The sequence below is a fragment of the Tachypleus tridentatus genome, chromosome 12 (genome assembly GCF_004210375.1).
Source record: "Tachypleus tridentatus isolate NWPU-2018 chromosome 12, ASM421037v1, whole genome shotgun sequence".
Lineage (NCBI taxonomy): Eukaryota > Metazoa > Arthropoda > Merostomata > Xiphosura > Limulidae > Tachypleus > Tachypleus tridentatus.
Genome location: NC_134836.1, coordinates 9,945,006 through 9,960,946, shown reverse-complemented (window position 1 = coordinate 9,960,946; position 15,941 = coordinate 9,945,006). Strand labels below are relative to the sequence as shown.

The 15,941-nt window shown below is 36.1% G+C and overlaps 1 protein-coding gene across 6 annotated transcripts in view; it reads left to right on the top strand.

The window, feature by feature from the left end:
• Positions 1-15,941, top strand: part of MED18 (mediator complex subunit 18) — a 33,264-nt gene that overhangs the window by 1,299 nt on the left and 16,024 nt on the right. For all 6 annotated transcript variants that reach the window (XM_076471440.1, XM_076471438.1, XM_076471439.1 and 3 more), the window contains exons 3-4: positions 1,874-1,940; positions 15,263-15,385. In XM_076471440.1, the coding sequence (XP_076327555.1) occupies positions 1,874-1,940; positions 15,263-15,385 (190 nt within the window). The remainder of the gene's footprint in view (positions 1-1,873; positions 1,941-15,262; positions 15,386-15,941) is intronic.

Genomic DNA, 15,941 nt, shown 5'->3' with positions numbered 1-15,941 from the left:
CTAAAGCACATCATTAGTATTTGAAATATTAAAGTAATATATGTACATATGCAATAGAAAAAATGAAAGAAACACAAGCATATTTTTAAGGAGAGAAGCTGGCAGTGTAAACAAGAATAGGTTAATATTAATTTATAAATGGTATTTTTGTGGTATGGGTAAAGAGAATGGTAAACTGTGGGAAATAACAGCAGGATTTTAAAGAGGAAATTCTATTTTTTGCATGTGAAGGATACAGTGGCTTATAATAAGTTTCAGGAAATTAGGAATGGTATTAATATTAATAGAATATGGCACATGGCATCATATGGAACTGGCCCTGCTATCTGTTTTCAAAGACTGTTTGGGGCTTTTTTTTGCTCCAGATGTTGCAATTTTCATTTAATTCCAGCAATCTTGGTAGTAAGTGAACTAGTCCAATTTTGAAATTGCAGCTGGCCATAATGATGTAGCAGAAATTACAAAGGAAATTAAGGACAGTGTCAGTGGGTTTGTTATAAGACAACCTCAGGTCAGTCAACCTAGAAACAGTTATTGAGAGTTTCGTGGACCAGCCATAACTTTTTTTTGGTGGTATCCCTTCTTGTGGAATGCAATGTATGGCACCTGGAATGCTACATCGTGCACTCGAGAATGTTTATGGAATAGTTTAAGTTCACTGGCTAGGGAAGAGGACTGTGTTGACATCTAAAGTTTTGTTGTTCAAGTCTGTGTGTTGTATTCAAAATTTCAGCATCTACAACCTAAAATTTTTCTTACCTTGCTTGGATGACTTAAAACATTAATGAACCAGAACAATAAGATCCTTTCTACAGTTGTTGAGGCAATTACCATCAAAATAATACTCACAATTCAGTACCACTCATTTCTCTGCACTGTAAAGAGCTATTACCCCATGGGAATTACAATGTAAATTTCTGCACATGCCAAAAGTCCTGAACAAAGTTTCCATGAGTATTGTTCCAGGCTTTGATGGAATCATCACTAGATTATAGCCTTCCATGAGTAGGGGGGTAATATTATCCTTTGCTGTGATTTTTTTATATATACATTGCTTTCAACATGTATTTAATTGTATGTGTGTAAAAAAAAAGCATAAAGCTGTTTTATACTTGAACTGTATACTAAAACCAATGGAATAGTGCTGTTTTATTAATTTAAATATAGTGTTTACTGTTTGTGTGACTGAGGGTCTTTAAAATAAGGAGATATGTAGTTTCAGTTGTAACTGTAGATGTATGCATAGTTAAATGTGTGTGTGTGTGCTATCTTCTATAATTCAAAAGTTACAGGATCTATAGTTGCCTTTTGGAAACTTGGACAGAGGGTATTTATTGAGAAAAGAATTAATGATGTAATGAAAATAAAATACACCTATCGAAATTATGATTTAATCCATTATTTTCATTAAAATGATTCAGATTGTTACTATTTTTGACTATTCCAGTTATTTAAGTGTTGTTCAAGAATAATCAGTTAGTCAAATATAATCAGTTAATAAACCCAACAGTTAATCACTTTGTATATTCCACTTATTTCCCACCTGTACCATAGGCAAGGTATGACTAAATTTGTTGCTTACACAAATCTTGTTATTCTGAGTGTTGGTTGATATGAATTTCTCACCTCTTCATTATATGGAGAATAATATTTATATTAATAATTTATAAAGTTGTTGATTTGACTGATGATATTGTGCATGCAATAAACTTTTACAGAATAAATATAAGGATACAAAGGACTGTTGATTTGGTTTTCACATTTATGTTGATTGTTTTTATGAATGAGCTATGACCTTGACATGGCAGATGAATTTCTTTCTCTTTAAACTCTCTCTTCATGAAATGGTTAAAGCATTATTTCATTTCCTCAGGAGGACCTACAGGAACTCCTCTAGTTTTGAGGGCACGTCAAGCATTAGACTTCCCTGGAAATCCATGGTAGGTGCTACACTAAATATTAAAGATTATGTAATTTGGCAGCCAGTTTACATTTTGTACTAATTTCTGATGTTTCTTTTCTATTATATTAATATATATCTACCTGTTAAAATATTTTTGCTCAATTATATTTTTTTTATTAATTTCCTGTTGTGTTACAAGTCGTATGCATATTGCATCCAGTGCACTGTCACTAAAGTTTAGGCACATTTGAAAATGTTATTAACTTTTGTACAAACTTAATCTTTATTCCTGTTTTACATTTACAAAATTAAATTTCTAGTAATAAACAGGTTTAATTTTCTTATTTTATAAAAATGTTGCAAGTTAAATTTATTATATTTGTCAATTTCAGGTTTCAGTTTTACTTGTATGATAACCTTCATTATAATGTACATACTTTTTCTTTTTGTAATCTTAGAGGTAAAACTCTCCACAATAGCATGAGTATATTGTTTGTACACTGTCTGATTTAACACTCCTACGAAAAGTGGGGCCTAATAGGCCCCAGAGCAACTTGAAAGGTTATTAATATTAGGCTAATAATTTTGTATTTAAATGAAATTGCCATTTAAATCCATTAATGAATGGATTAACGAGATTCACACTGTCCCTATCTACTATCTAGAGAAACCACAGCCAGGGGAACGGGCTTGGAGAAATCAGGACTAGAAACGTCTTTTCGTAGGAGTGTTAAACTTTACTTTCCTGTGTTTATACAAGTGTATTTGAAATGAGGTTAAAACATTGAACTTGAAATTAAGCTTACACACAACTCTCAATCATGAACTTCAGTTTACAGTAACACCACTAGCCGATTACTTGTGATGTCATTGTAGTTCTATGCGTGACATATTCATGATGTCATATCTGTACCCTGAGAACAGAAAAAAATAAAGTACTCTGTGATTGGAAATAGAGGTGACACAGGAAAATCATAACCACAAATGCAAATCTACATGCACTCAGGATAAAAATTTCGTGAAGTTGTCAGTTGCATATCATGTAGTAAAGTTTTTCCTGTAGCATATAAACAAGATTTTTATTATAGTAGGATGTGATTGGAAACTGGCTCAACATTAAAAAGACAACTTCAAATCATGGTTATCTGAATTAATTTTAATGACAGGGAGAAAAGGAAAAAAAACAACAAATTCCTAAAAGAAGTTCTTTAATGAAATGGCATGAATACAACTGTCTATGATGAAAAATGATGCTACCATCAAACAGTGGAACTTAGGAAATTCATTTAGTGCATGAGATATTTCAAAAATGCATAGTTCATGTGCAGTACCAAGTTATGTATGGAGTTTGAAAGAACCATGAGTGTGATTATATATAATAAAGTGTAAAATTAAACAGATATAGCATTAACTTTATTTAAACAGAATACTTGAAATAAATTCTTTGTTAACTACAAGAAAAACAAAGAACTGATTTCTAAGTGAAAGGAAGTTGGTTTGTTTTTTTGTAATGTTTTATGCTATTTGTAATATTAACTGTAGGGTGTATTATTGTGCATGTGTTTTGAATAAGCCTGTTCAGTGATTTTTTTAGTTGCATATATTTCTTAATACCTTTTAAGTACTCAATTTTTTACTTTATATGTATATTTTTAGAGTATAAGAATTTTCATATAAATACTTGTATTAAGTTTCGTTATTTATAATAATTATATATTTTTTAATAACCAGGTTTTTAAACAAGTAATAGGAGTTCAATGTGAGCTAATTATTCTACTTGTATAGCAAATTTATATCTTTACTTTTATGAGAATAGGTTTGTTGAAAACTACATAAATCCAGATTTTTTGTTTTAACGTACAGATATATAGATGGTTTAATTAGTATAAATAATCCTGAAATCCATGAACCTATATAAATCGGTATCAATTAGAACCTAGTATTATAGGCAGTGAAGAATGTTCTAATGCAGAAGTATGTTATTTAGATTTAGAAATTAAAATAATTGATAAAAATACCAATATAAATATTTTTGATAAAAGAAAATATTTTGCCTTTTCAACTTACGGTTTACTCTCTTGTAATAGTAATGTATCATACACTTCTGTTATAAACACTATAACTTTACAATTATTCAGATTTTGTAAAATTTGTAATAAATCACAATATTTTATCAGTAATGTTGAAATACCAATACAAAAACTAATATTTAATGGATTTAATAAAGAGACTTTAAATAAAATTAAAGTATTCTGTAATAAACATAAGAATGTATTAAATAAATATAAAGAAATAAAAATTTTACTAATAATTTCTGATAACTATTTTTAATTGTGAATAAGGTCATTTAACAACTTTGCACTATTTTGTGTATCCACACAAAACACTTTACCACAAATAAAGTCTTGTTTAGAGCATGAAAATTGATAGTTACAGTAGACTTAATGGTTGGTGGTTGGGAGTTATACTGGTTGGGACCCTTCATGCTAGTATAATTTGTTTACTGGACTACTGTAAGTTTATTTAACTTACTCACCCTCAAATGGTAGTATCTAATTTTTATTTTTTGTGTATTTTTCATTTAACATTTATTTATTTATTTTATTTTTCTTCTTTACTTTGGAGAGCAGTTACCTTCCCACAACTGTCTACAGGCAGTGAAGGGTGATATAGATGTGGGATGTTGTAGGCTTGAGCACCCACATCTCACCCTTCTAATTTCTGTTTCTATATCTATTATTTTAATTTCTGTTGCTATTCCTTTATTTTATTTCTTCATGGGAGACTGACAAATGGAAGTTAAGACTGATAGACAGTGTATTCCTACTGCAATGTGGGTCCCACTTACACAGTCACCTTCAAAACCTAGGGTACATTTTATATCCCACATTATAGCTTGTATTCTGGGATCCTTTCAAGTATTGCAGTTTATTTTTTTTTCAGCTTGTTTTTGACTATAACAAATTAATATAATTAGTCAGAGGTTTAAATTTCCTGTTTTTAATGCAGTCCTTCCTTTTGATTTTAATCTCTCTGTAATAATGTTCTCTTTAAACATATATATATTTATTAGTGATTATCATTAAGTTTTGAGACAACTCAGTTTTTGATTGCCCTAAATCATGTTGAAGCTATGAAGTACATGAACTGTACTATTTATACCAACTTGCTTAGCTCTCTACTGGTTTTGGAATCACTTCACATTAGTTCTCACCTTGTTTTCATTGCTATTCAAAACCAGCTGGCCCATTTCTCTTTATCATCTACTTCTATTCAGTTTTTTTGGATACCAGACCACATTGGTATTTGCAGGAACAAGCTTGTTGATACTGCAACTAAGTCTCTCTGCTTTGGTACTATCATTGCCATGCTTGTTCCATATATGTACTGCAGCCCTGTATTCAAATCTCAGCTCTGTGCTAGTTGGCAGTTGACTTGGAGTGAGCAACATGATACCAAGCTTTTCCAGATCAAACCTTCTGTTCTGTCCATTTCCCTTAGTGTGGTTTCCTGTACATAGTGAGGGGACCTCCCAGAGAAGGTTCTGTTCTTTCAGTTTACCTCCTCTTGGATCTAAACATCTAGCCATGTATTTGCCATGCATGGTGACCTGTGAAGAGGAAGAGAGTATCCTGGTGGTTAAGGGGTCCAACTCTAACACACCACTTTGGCCTTGAATTCTTATAGATGGGTGGCCTTGGGGTGCCCATCTAGGGTCAATCAGCTAGTCCACTTGGGCTAGGGTCAACCAAGTACCAATGTTGGATGTTTTCAACAGGTGCTGTGGACATTGTCTGATGCTGTTGTTTAGGTATAGTGCTCACAAAACCCTGGCATTACTGCAGTGTCCTTGTTTGACATTGTAGTGTGTCCTCTCATAGAGCTCCATGATGGGTGGGGTCAGTGGGCACCAAAATTTTCCTTTTTTTCAATATGAATACTCCAATTAAAAATCTTAATAAAATAGTGAAAAAACAGTCTATAGGTAAATTACCACATCTTGAAGATTCTGAGCAGCAATCCTCACCATCTGTACCACCTGTTGTACTTCATTTTCTTATATTGCATTCACTTTCAGACAAACCTTTAGGGACTACACCCTTGTGCAAATTAATTGAAACAAATGGTCATTTTACAATATTTTCAGCATGGCGGCTGGTGTAGGCTCGCTGGACCTGCTGATTTCCTTTAATAGTAATTTTTTCACACAGGCAGCATCATTAGCTATGTTTTGCAGTACGGTTGATCTATTTTTGTGATATATGACGAAATTTTGAGGAATATTATGTCATTCGAAATTGCGTTAGAAGGGCAAGGAGACCAGTCAAAAAAACAACTTCTTAACAACTCGATGAAGAAAAAATGTTATCAATGGGGTCTGAAATACAAGAACTAGATCCAAGAACAATGGAGGAAGGTGATATTCAGTGATGAGACTCATTTCTTCATGCAGGGTCAAAGAATTCTGCATGTTCGCAGATCTCCAGGTGAGAAACTTCAAGAATCTCACATCAATCAGTTTGTAAAAATCCCTTGAAGAAGATGTTTTGGGGCTTTTTCAGCCACTATGGCACTGGAAGCTTACATATCGTAGAAGGTATGATGCGAGAACCACAGTACATCGAAGTTTTGCAGAGAAGAGTTGTTCCAGAATTGAAAAAGAAATTTCCAGATGGATCTGGCATTTTTCAACAAGATCTGGCTCCATGCCACACATCGCAACTTGTGAAGAATTTTATGACTACAATGCAAATAAAGGTACTGGCCTGGCCTGGAAACTCTCCAGACTTAAATCCTTTTGAAAATCTTTGGGTGATTTGTAAAGAAGACTTCAGAGAAAAGACTGTACTAAAAAGATAAGCTAATTGAGGTGTGTTACCATGATCCAAAATTAGTAAAGATTGCAGTCAACTCGTGGACTTGATGCCAAAGCGAATTAATGGTCTTCTGAAAAATAAAGGCAGTCATATCATGTATTAAGATGTGAGTAATGTTTGGATTCACAGAAATAAAACACAAAAAATTGAAAAAAATCGTAATTTTCTGTCTTATTTCAATTAATTTGCACAAGGGTGTAGAGGAACTTGCTGGCTCTCCAAAGTCAGAAAAGAAGCTTCGATCTGGTGACATATTGGTAGAAACATCCACATCTCAACACAGTGAACTCCTCTTGCATTCACAGGCAATTGAGGATACATCTATTGAGATTACACCTCATGCTACTTTGAATTTGTTATGAGGAGATATTGTTGAGAGGGATATGAAGTACATCCCAGAGTCAGAGATTCTCGCTGGTTTTTCCACCCAAGGAGTTTCTGCAGTGAGGCGTGTATCCACTCGCAAAGATGGAATTATGATGCCGACCAATATCCTCATTCTCACATTTACATCACCACATCCACCTGCCACCATCAAGGCAGGTTATCTTAATTGCAGAGTAGGGCCATACATTCCAAAGTCTCTCTGATGTTTCCAGTGTCAGCGGTTAGGTCTCTTGAAGACGTCATGTCGTGGTTCCTTGACGTGTGCTTGTTGCAGTGGCAAGGACCATGATGCCTACGAGTGTGAAACGGACCCTCATTGCATCAATTTCAATGGCTCTCACCCATCCTACTTTCATTCTTGCCATGAATGGTTAGAAGAAAAATAGGTGCAACATTTGAAAACAATTCATAACATTACTTATCCTGAGGCTCGCAAGTTGCTGTCCACCACTTCATCTCTGACATATGCTGCTGCACTTTGTTCCACTACTACAGTAGGAGTGCAGACAGATCTCTCTTTACCTCCAAGAGAATCGTTTTCTCCCATACAGTCCAACAAATCTCAAGATCCACATCCTTCGGTTTCAAATACAGGCATTTCTTCTGATATATCTTTTTCTCCCACCCTATGATGCAAAATGATCATTCTTTTTAGTCCTCAGTCACTGGAATCCCCTTCCAACAACAAACACCTGCCCAATCGACCCAGGGCAGGATCTATGGAGGTCAATACACTTCCTCCGAATAAAGACAGTAAGGAAAAAAGACATGGTCCTAAACAGAAGGGTTCTTCATCCACTTCACCTATCTGTCGTTAAAAATGGCCACCTTGATACAATGGAACTGTCGAGGTTTACGTTCTAATCTGGATGACATCAAAACACTTATTGCTTCCTACCATCCTGTATGTCTTTCCTTACAAGAAACATTTCTAAAACCTACTGATACAGTCACCATTCTGCAGTTTTCTCTGTACAGAAGTGACAGGCTGTGTGATGGACGATTACATGGAGGGGTGGCACTATTGGTTATTCAGCATGTGCCCACCCTGTCTTTGTCACTCAACACACTCTTGGAGGCCGTAGCCATCCGTGTTTCCTTGGGTCATACCATCACTGTTTGTTCTCTCTACCTGTCCCCTGGAGAGACATATGATAAATCAGACCTTGATGCTCTCGTTGAACAGTTGCCGTCTTTCTTTCAACTCCTGGGGGACTTTAATGGATATCATCCCCTCTGGGGAAGTGCTGTTATTGATGGGAGGAGTCGCTCTATAGAGCATATGCTCTCTGATCACAACCTTTCTCTTTTCAGTACTGGTTCTTCCACTTATTTTCATGTATCTAGTCAGTCCTTTACCACTATTGATCTCTTAGTTTGCTCCCCTTTATTATTCTCCCATTCTTCATGGAGGGTTGACAATAATCCACTAGGCAGTGACCATTTTCCTATACTTTTGAGAAGAGACTGGCCATGGTCGATGCCACCCTACCCGCGTTCCCCAGTGGAAGCTGGATCAGGCAGACTGGTCCACTTTCACTGCTCTTGCAGAACTTGATCCTGCCATCATGAAACAGCCATCAGTAGTCGACTGTGTGGCAGCGATAACTGGCTGTATTATACAAGTAGCTGCTCAGTGTATTCCTAAAACCTCAACATGTTTTCCACGATATCCTCGTCCGTGGTGGAATCCTGCTTGCCACTTAGCACGGAAGGCTCAAAAACGGGCCTGGGATGCTTTTCGTAGATATCTCACACTTTCGAACTGCGTCGCTTTCCAACGGGCCCGTGCACATGCTAGGTGGGTAAGAAGTCAAAGCCAGAAGTAATCTTGGATTAAGTTCACAACTAGCATATCTTCTACCACCAGTTCCAAGGTCATATGGGACAGGATTTGAAAGGTCATTGGGCACTACAATTCTGTCCCCTTCTCGATCTTGTTCTCTGATGGTCAGGAGGTGGCTGATGTCCAGCGCATCGCTAATACTCCAGGTGAAAGCTCTTGTCGGGTATCTGGCACTTCTGCTTGTTCCTCCACCTTCTTGGCCATCAAGACTCGGGCAGAGTGTACACCTCTTTCCTTTCGAACTGACTGTCCCTTTGACTATAATCGTCCCTTTACACTGGTGGAACTGAAAATGGCCCTTCATCGGTCTGCCAGTACATCTGTTGGACCTGATGACGTACACTATGCATCATCTATCTCCTGCTTCTCTCGATGTCCTTCTAATTGTCTTTAACCAGATCTGGCAGGAGAATGTTTTTCCTGATGCCTGGTGCCAGGCTATTATTTTACCTTTCTCTAAGCCAGGGAAAGATCCCAAGATTCCTTCAAACTACCATCCAATTGCTTTGATAAGCTGTCTCTGTAAGACCTTAGAAAGGATGGTTAATGCTTGTCTTGTTTGGTTCCTTGAATCAAACAATCTCCTCTCGTCCACCCAGTGTGGGTTCCAACGACAGCACTCCACCACAGACCACCTAATTCGATTTGAAACATCAATCAGAGAAGCCCTTCTCAAACACCAACATCTTGCATCAATATTCTTTGACATTGAGAAAACTTTTGACACAACATGGAGGTATGGCGTTTTGTGAGACCTCCATACATATGGGTTACGTGGCCATTTATCCATGTTTATTAAAAAATTTTTAATGGACAGGAGATTCCAAGTTCATGTGGGTTCAACATTTTCCCGTTCTTTTGTACAGGAACTTGGAGTCCCTCAGGGCTGTGCTTTGAGTGTCACACTTTTCAGTATAAAGATAAATGCCATCACTGAACAACTCCATCTCACTGTTGCGAATGGGCTATATGTCGACGACTTTCACATCTCGTGTCAGTCGTCGAACATGAGATATATTGAGCGGCAACTACAAACTGCCCTCAATCGTGTACTGAAGTGGACCATAGCGAACAGCTTGAATTTCTTTCTCTCTAAAACCATTTGCATGCACTTTTGCCACCAACAGGGTATTCACCCTGATCCTGAACTTCATATAGGTGAAGTTTTGCTGCCAGTGGTCCCTGAGACCAAGTTCTTGGGGCTTATCTTTGATCGTAAGCTGACCTTTATACCACACTTAAAGCAGCTACGGGTCAAATGCACAAGAGCACTGAACATCCTCCGTGTCCTGGCTACTGCCAGTTGGGGAGCAGATTGATGTTCTATGTTAAAAGTATATCGTGCTCTTATTCAATCAAAACACGACTGGATCTGCCAGACCCTTGGCCTTAAAGATGCTGGACCCTATTCATCACCAAGGACTCCCACTTTGCACTGGGGCTTTCCGCACCTCTCCAGTTCAAAGTTTATACGTTGAATCTCATGAACCTTCTCTGCACCTTTGCCGTTTGCAACTATCTTTACTATATTCTTTGAAACTTTGTTCCTTACCAAAGCATCCCACCTGGGGATGTTTTCCTTCCTCAGTGGGCCATACTTTTTCAGAACAGACGATCTGCCATTTCTCCTTTTGGCCTTTGCATCCAGGCGCAATTGGATGAATTGGGTCTGTCCTTGGATAACATTGCAGAATCCACAGGTCAGCCCATCCCCCCATGGCTTATTACAGCCCCCAAATGTGATCTTTCTTTAAGTCATCTGAAAAATGCAGATTCACCTGATTGGAAGTACCATCTTTTATTTACTGAACATCTTTCAAACAATCATTCCATTCCAATTTATATGGATGGTTCCAAATCAGGTACTTCTGTGGGCTCTGCCATGGTTTGTTGTGATTCGGTTGTTGCACGCAGAATCCCCTCTACAGCTTCTGTGTTCACTGCTGAACTGTATGCCATATCTCTTGCCCTGGATCATATTGAAGCTGAGCAGTACTCTGACTGCACTATTTATGCTGACTCCCTTAGTTCTCTGCTGGCCTTGGAATCCCTTCACGTTGGCTCACACCCTGTTCTCGCTGATATTCAAAATTGACTGGCCCATTTCTCATTAACAACTACTTCTATCCAGTTTTTCTGGATACCAGGCCACGTTGGTATTCGCGGGAATGCGCTTGCAGACATGGTAGCTAAATCTCTCTGCTCTGGCACTATCACCACTGTGCTTATTCTGTACATTGACTATGGTCCTGTATTCAAGGCTCAGCTCTGTACCAGCTGGCAGTGCACTTGGAGTGAGCAATGTGACAACAAGCTTTTTCAAATAAAACTCTATATTGGGCTTTGGCCATCTAGCTTCTGTAAGGTTTGGAAGGAGGAAGTTGTTCTAACTAGACTACACATTGGTCACAGTTTGTTAACTCATCATTTCCTTTTATCTGGAACTGATGCACCAGTATGTAGTTTGTGTAACACTCAAATCACTGTAAGCCACATTTTACTTTTCTGCCATTGTTACGACTCTCAACGACAGCACTATTTTAAACATGTTCTGTCCTAGGGTTTGTCTGTAACATTGGACAGTGTTATTGGTGATGGTGACACTGTCCACCTTGATAAAGTTTTTAGTTTTTAAATGGCCATTAATCTTTTTAATCTTATTTAAGTGTTTGATATTTATTCATTACACCTTTTTAATTGGGGTTCCCTTTTCAGAGTCTCAATCTCTCTAGTTCAATTTGACATTGGAAAATGGTCAGAACATTAAATAACTCAACACCAGGACTGGAAAGGCCAACTTCAGGTGACTAACGCGGCTGTTTGAACTACCCGTTTGAACTACTCGTTAGTCGTCCTGGCGAGTTATTACACTTTTGCTGCATGTCTTTTAACACTTTTATTACTTTACCTTTTGGTACTGGCCGTAATGACACATAACCCAGAACCAGGACTGGAAAGACCAATTTTAGGTGACTGACGGTGGTTCTTGTACTTACCTGTTAGTCTTCCTGGTGGGTTATTATCATCACCATTGTGCTTCAGAAAGTCCTTTACAACTTTGTAGACTGGATATCAACATTCGTTTTATGCCATTTATTGTCTTTAATTGTTGTTTTGTTTATACCTTTGTTTCCTTTTATGAATTTTATTAAATTTACTTTACTTTTACCTTTTTACAGGACATTTGGCTAATTTTTATTATGATTTTGCAATATGTCTTTAACACTTTTCTTATTTTACCTCTTGATAATGGCTGTCATGACAACATAACCTGGAACCAGGACTGGAAAGGCCAACTTCAGGTGACTGATGGTGGTTCTTGTACTTACCTGTTTGTCTTCCTGGTGGGTTATGATCATTACCATTTTGCTAGAGAAAGTCCTTTACAATTTCTCTTACTCTGCTTTCTCTCTTAACATTGTAGACTAGGTGTCAACATTGGTTTTATGCTTTTTCTGTTTTTCAATGATGTTTTGTTTTACCTTCATTTCCTTTTTTGTATTTTACTACATTTAATTTATTTTTACCTTTTAATGGACCTTTGGCACAGATAGCCTAGCTGCTTTGTGCCACAAAACACTAAATCAATCAATCCTTTTGGCCTTTGTATCTAGGCGCAGTTGGATGAATTGGGTTTGTCCGTGGATAACATTGCTGTATCCACTGGTCAGCCCATCCCACCATGGCTTCTTATAGCTCCCAAATATGACCTATCTTTAAGTCATTTTAGAAAAGCAGACACTCCTGATTGGAAATACTGTCTGTTATTTTCTAAACATCTTTTGAACCATCCTTCCACTTTTATTTATACAGATGGTTGAAAATCAGGTAACTATGTGGGCTCTACCATAGTTTGTTGTGGTTTGGTGGTTCAAACCAGAATTCCCTCTACAGCTTCTGTGTTCACTGCTTAACTGTAAGCCATTTCTCTTGCCCTGGATCACAGAGAAACTAAACAATACTCAAACTGCACTATTTATACTGACTCGCTTAGTTCTCTACTGGCTTTGAAATCACTTCACGTTACTTCACACCCTGTTCTCGTCGATATTCAAATCTGACTGGCCCAATTATCTTTAACATCTACTTCTATCCAGTTTTTCTGGATACCTGGCCATGTTGGTATTCATGGGAATGAGCTTGCTGATGCTGCAGCTAAATCTATCTGCTCTGATGCTATCACTGCTGTGCCTGTTCCATACATGGACTATGGTCCTATATTCAAGGCTTGGCTCTATGCCAATTGGCAGTCGACTTAGAATGAGCAATGTGACAACAAGCTTTTCCAAATAAAACTCTATATTGGACTTTGGCCATCTTGCTTCCATAAGGATGGGAAAGAGGAAGTTGTTCTAACTAGACTACACATTGGTTATAGTTTTTTAACTCATCATTTTCTTTTATCTAGAACTGATGCACCAATGTGTTGTTTGTGTGATACTCTGGTCACAGTAAACCACATTTTACTTTCTTGATGTCTTTATGACTTTCCAGAATGGTGCTAATTTAACTGTATTCTGCCCCAAGGTTGTTCCATAATGTTAGACTTTGTTATTGGTGATGGTGACAGTGCCCACCTTGGAATTTTTTTTAGTTTTTTAAAGACCATTAATCTTTGTAATGCAATTTAGTTTTGTAATTTATTCATTTGTCCTTTTTTAATGAGATTCCCTTTTAAGAATCACAGTCCATCTAGTTCAATTTGAAATTAGGAAATGGCTGTGAAGTCAAATAACTCAAAACCAAGACTGGAAAGGCCAACTTCAGGTGACTAACGCTGCTGTTCGAATTACCTGTTAGTCATCCTGGTGAGTTATTATTAAAATTTTGCTACAAGTCTTTCAAAACTTTTATACTTTTTGAAAATGGCCATAACATCAAGTAACTCAGAACCAGGACTGGAAAGGCCAACTTCAGGTGACTGATGGTGGTTTTTGTACTAACCTGTTAGTCTTCCTGGCTGGCGAGTTACAATAATTACAGTTGTGCTACAGAAATACCTCTACAACTTATATTACTGTAGTTTTTCTTTTAATGCTGTAGACTAGATGTAAACATTGGTTTTATGCTTTTTAACCTTTTTTATTTTACCTTAATTTCATTTTTCAACTTTCCTAATTTTACTTTAATTTTACCTTTTTACTCAATGATTGGAACAGATAGCCTAGCTGCTTTGTGCCATAAAACACCAAACCAACCAACTATTGGACTTTGGTTGTCTTGTTTTCATAAGGGTCAGAAGAAGGAAATTGTCACAGTTTTTTAACTTATTACTTTCTTTTATCTTGGACTTATGCACCAAGGTGTAGTCTGTGTGACACGTAAGTCAGAATAGCCTACATTTTACTGTTATGTTTACATTATGACTGTGAGAGAAGGCATCATTTTCGATGTGTTTTTACTATGGGTTTACCTCTTATGTTGGACAGTGTCATTGGCAATTGTGACACTGTACATCTTAAAAATGTTTTTAATTTTTACAAGCCATTGGACTTTTTAATTCTATTTGAGTTTTTATCTGATGTTGGGCCACTGTTTTTGTTTTAATTTAATTTCCTTTTACACTTTAAAATAATTTTACTGTATTTTTGTTGTTGTTTTTTTACCAGATGTTTGGCAACACATAGCCTAGTTACTTTGCATCATAAAACACCAAACAACAACAACAGTCTTTGATTCCTGTGTGATGAATTATGTAGGTTAAAGGGTGAGAAGACAAAAGTATAACATTCTAAAAAAACTATTTTTTCAAACTAATTTTAAGAATCTCTTTTTAATTCAGTATATTTCTGTCATTTATGTAAACTAATAGCTGCTTTTTACTGTCTTCAAGTTGAAGTTGAAAGAAGTACACGTTTTTCCTGTGTATATAATTTATGCTTGTGAGTTGTGTGGTAAAGCTGAGCCAAAAAGTAGATTATGATATCTGAATCTTGTATGTTTTATGTATGTGTACATGGGTTCTTGTCTACAAGCCAAAACAAAGAAAGTATTATAGATATGTTAACAAAAGTTAGATAGTTCAGAAGTTTATCAATGTAATAAATACAACACTTGTTGTCAATATTATATATTTGTAAGTTATTTTTACAGCAAAACTATAGAAATAGTAACATTACACATAAAAAAAGGAACAACATGATATTGCGTGAATTAAGAACATTTTAATTTATGCACTATCACATTGATTTTTTGTTTGATATTTATTTAACATTACGTCATGTGATTGTAATTTGTTTTACATATTAGGCACCTTCGTTACATTGGGCAGCCAGAAGTTGGTGACAAAAATAGACCAACCTTAGTTCGTAGTTCCATTGATGTTAGTACGTCCAAAAACTTGGTGCAGTTTCTCACAGAATTAGGTTTTAGGTAAATGAAAATTAATTTATGTAGTTAAAGTATTATTTTGTAGGACTTAAAAAATGGTAAGGTATTGGTGAATGAAAACATGCAATAATAATAAAAACAAAACACTATGTATAATATAGGCTTAGACCCATTCATATTTCTCATGAATCATTAGGGCTGTTCAGAAAAAATAGTGTATAATGTGTGGATATTGTTAGTAAATCAGAATAAACATAAATGTTTATGTGTATATAAAAAAAAAACTATCTTTGTTAGTTTTAATTGTAACTGTCATGGCATGGAACATCAAATTTATTTTTTTACTGTTACAGAAGTAAAATAACACATTCTACCATAAGTCTACTGAAAAGAAACAAGTTGAAATTCACAACTCATAACTACATAGTCTGGTCTCAGTGCTAAAAGTAACATTTTACTTTCCACACCTGATTTATATGCCACTTGCATTAGTGAATCCTTGAAATTAACTTGTTTGGTATATTTGCTGTAGAATTACTTGTAATATTTCATGGATGTTACACACCTAATTTAAATAGAGCTTACAGCTAGGAAGTCA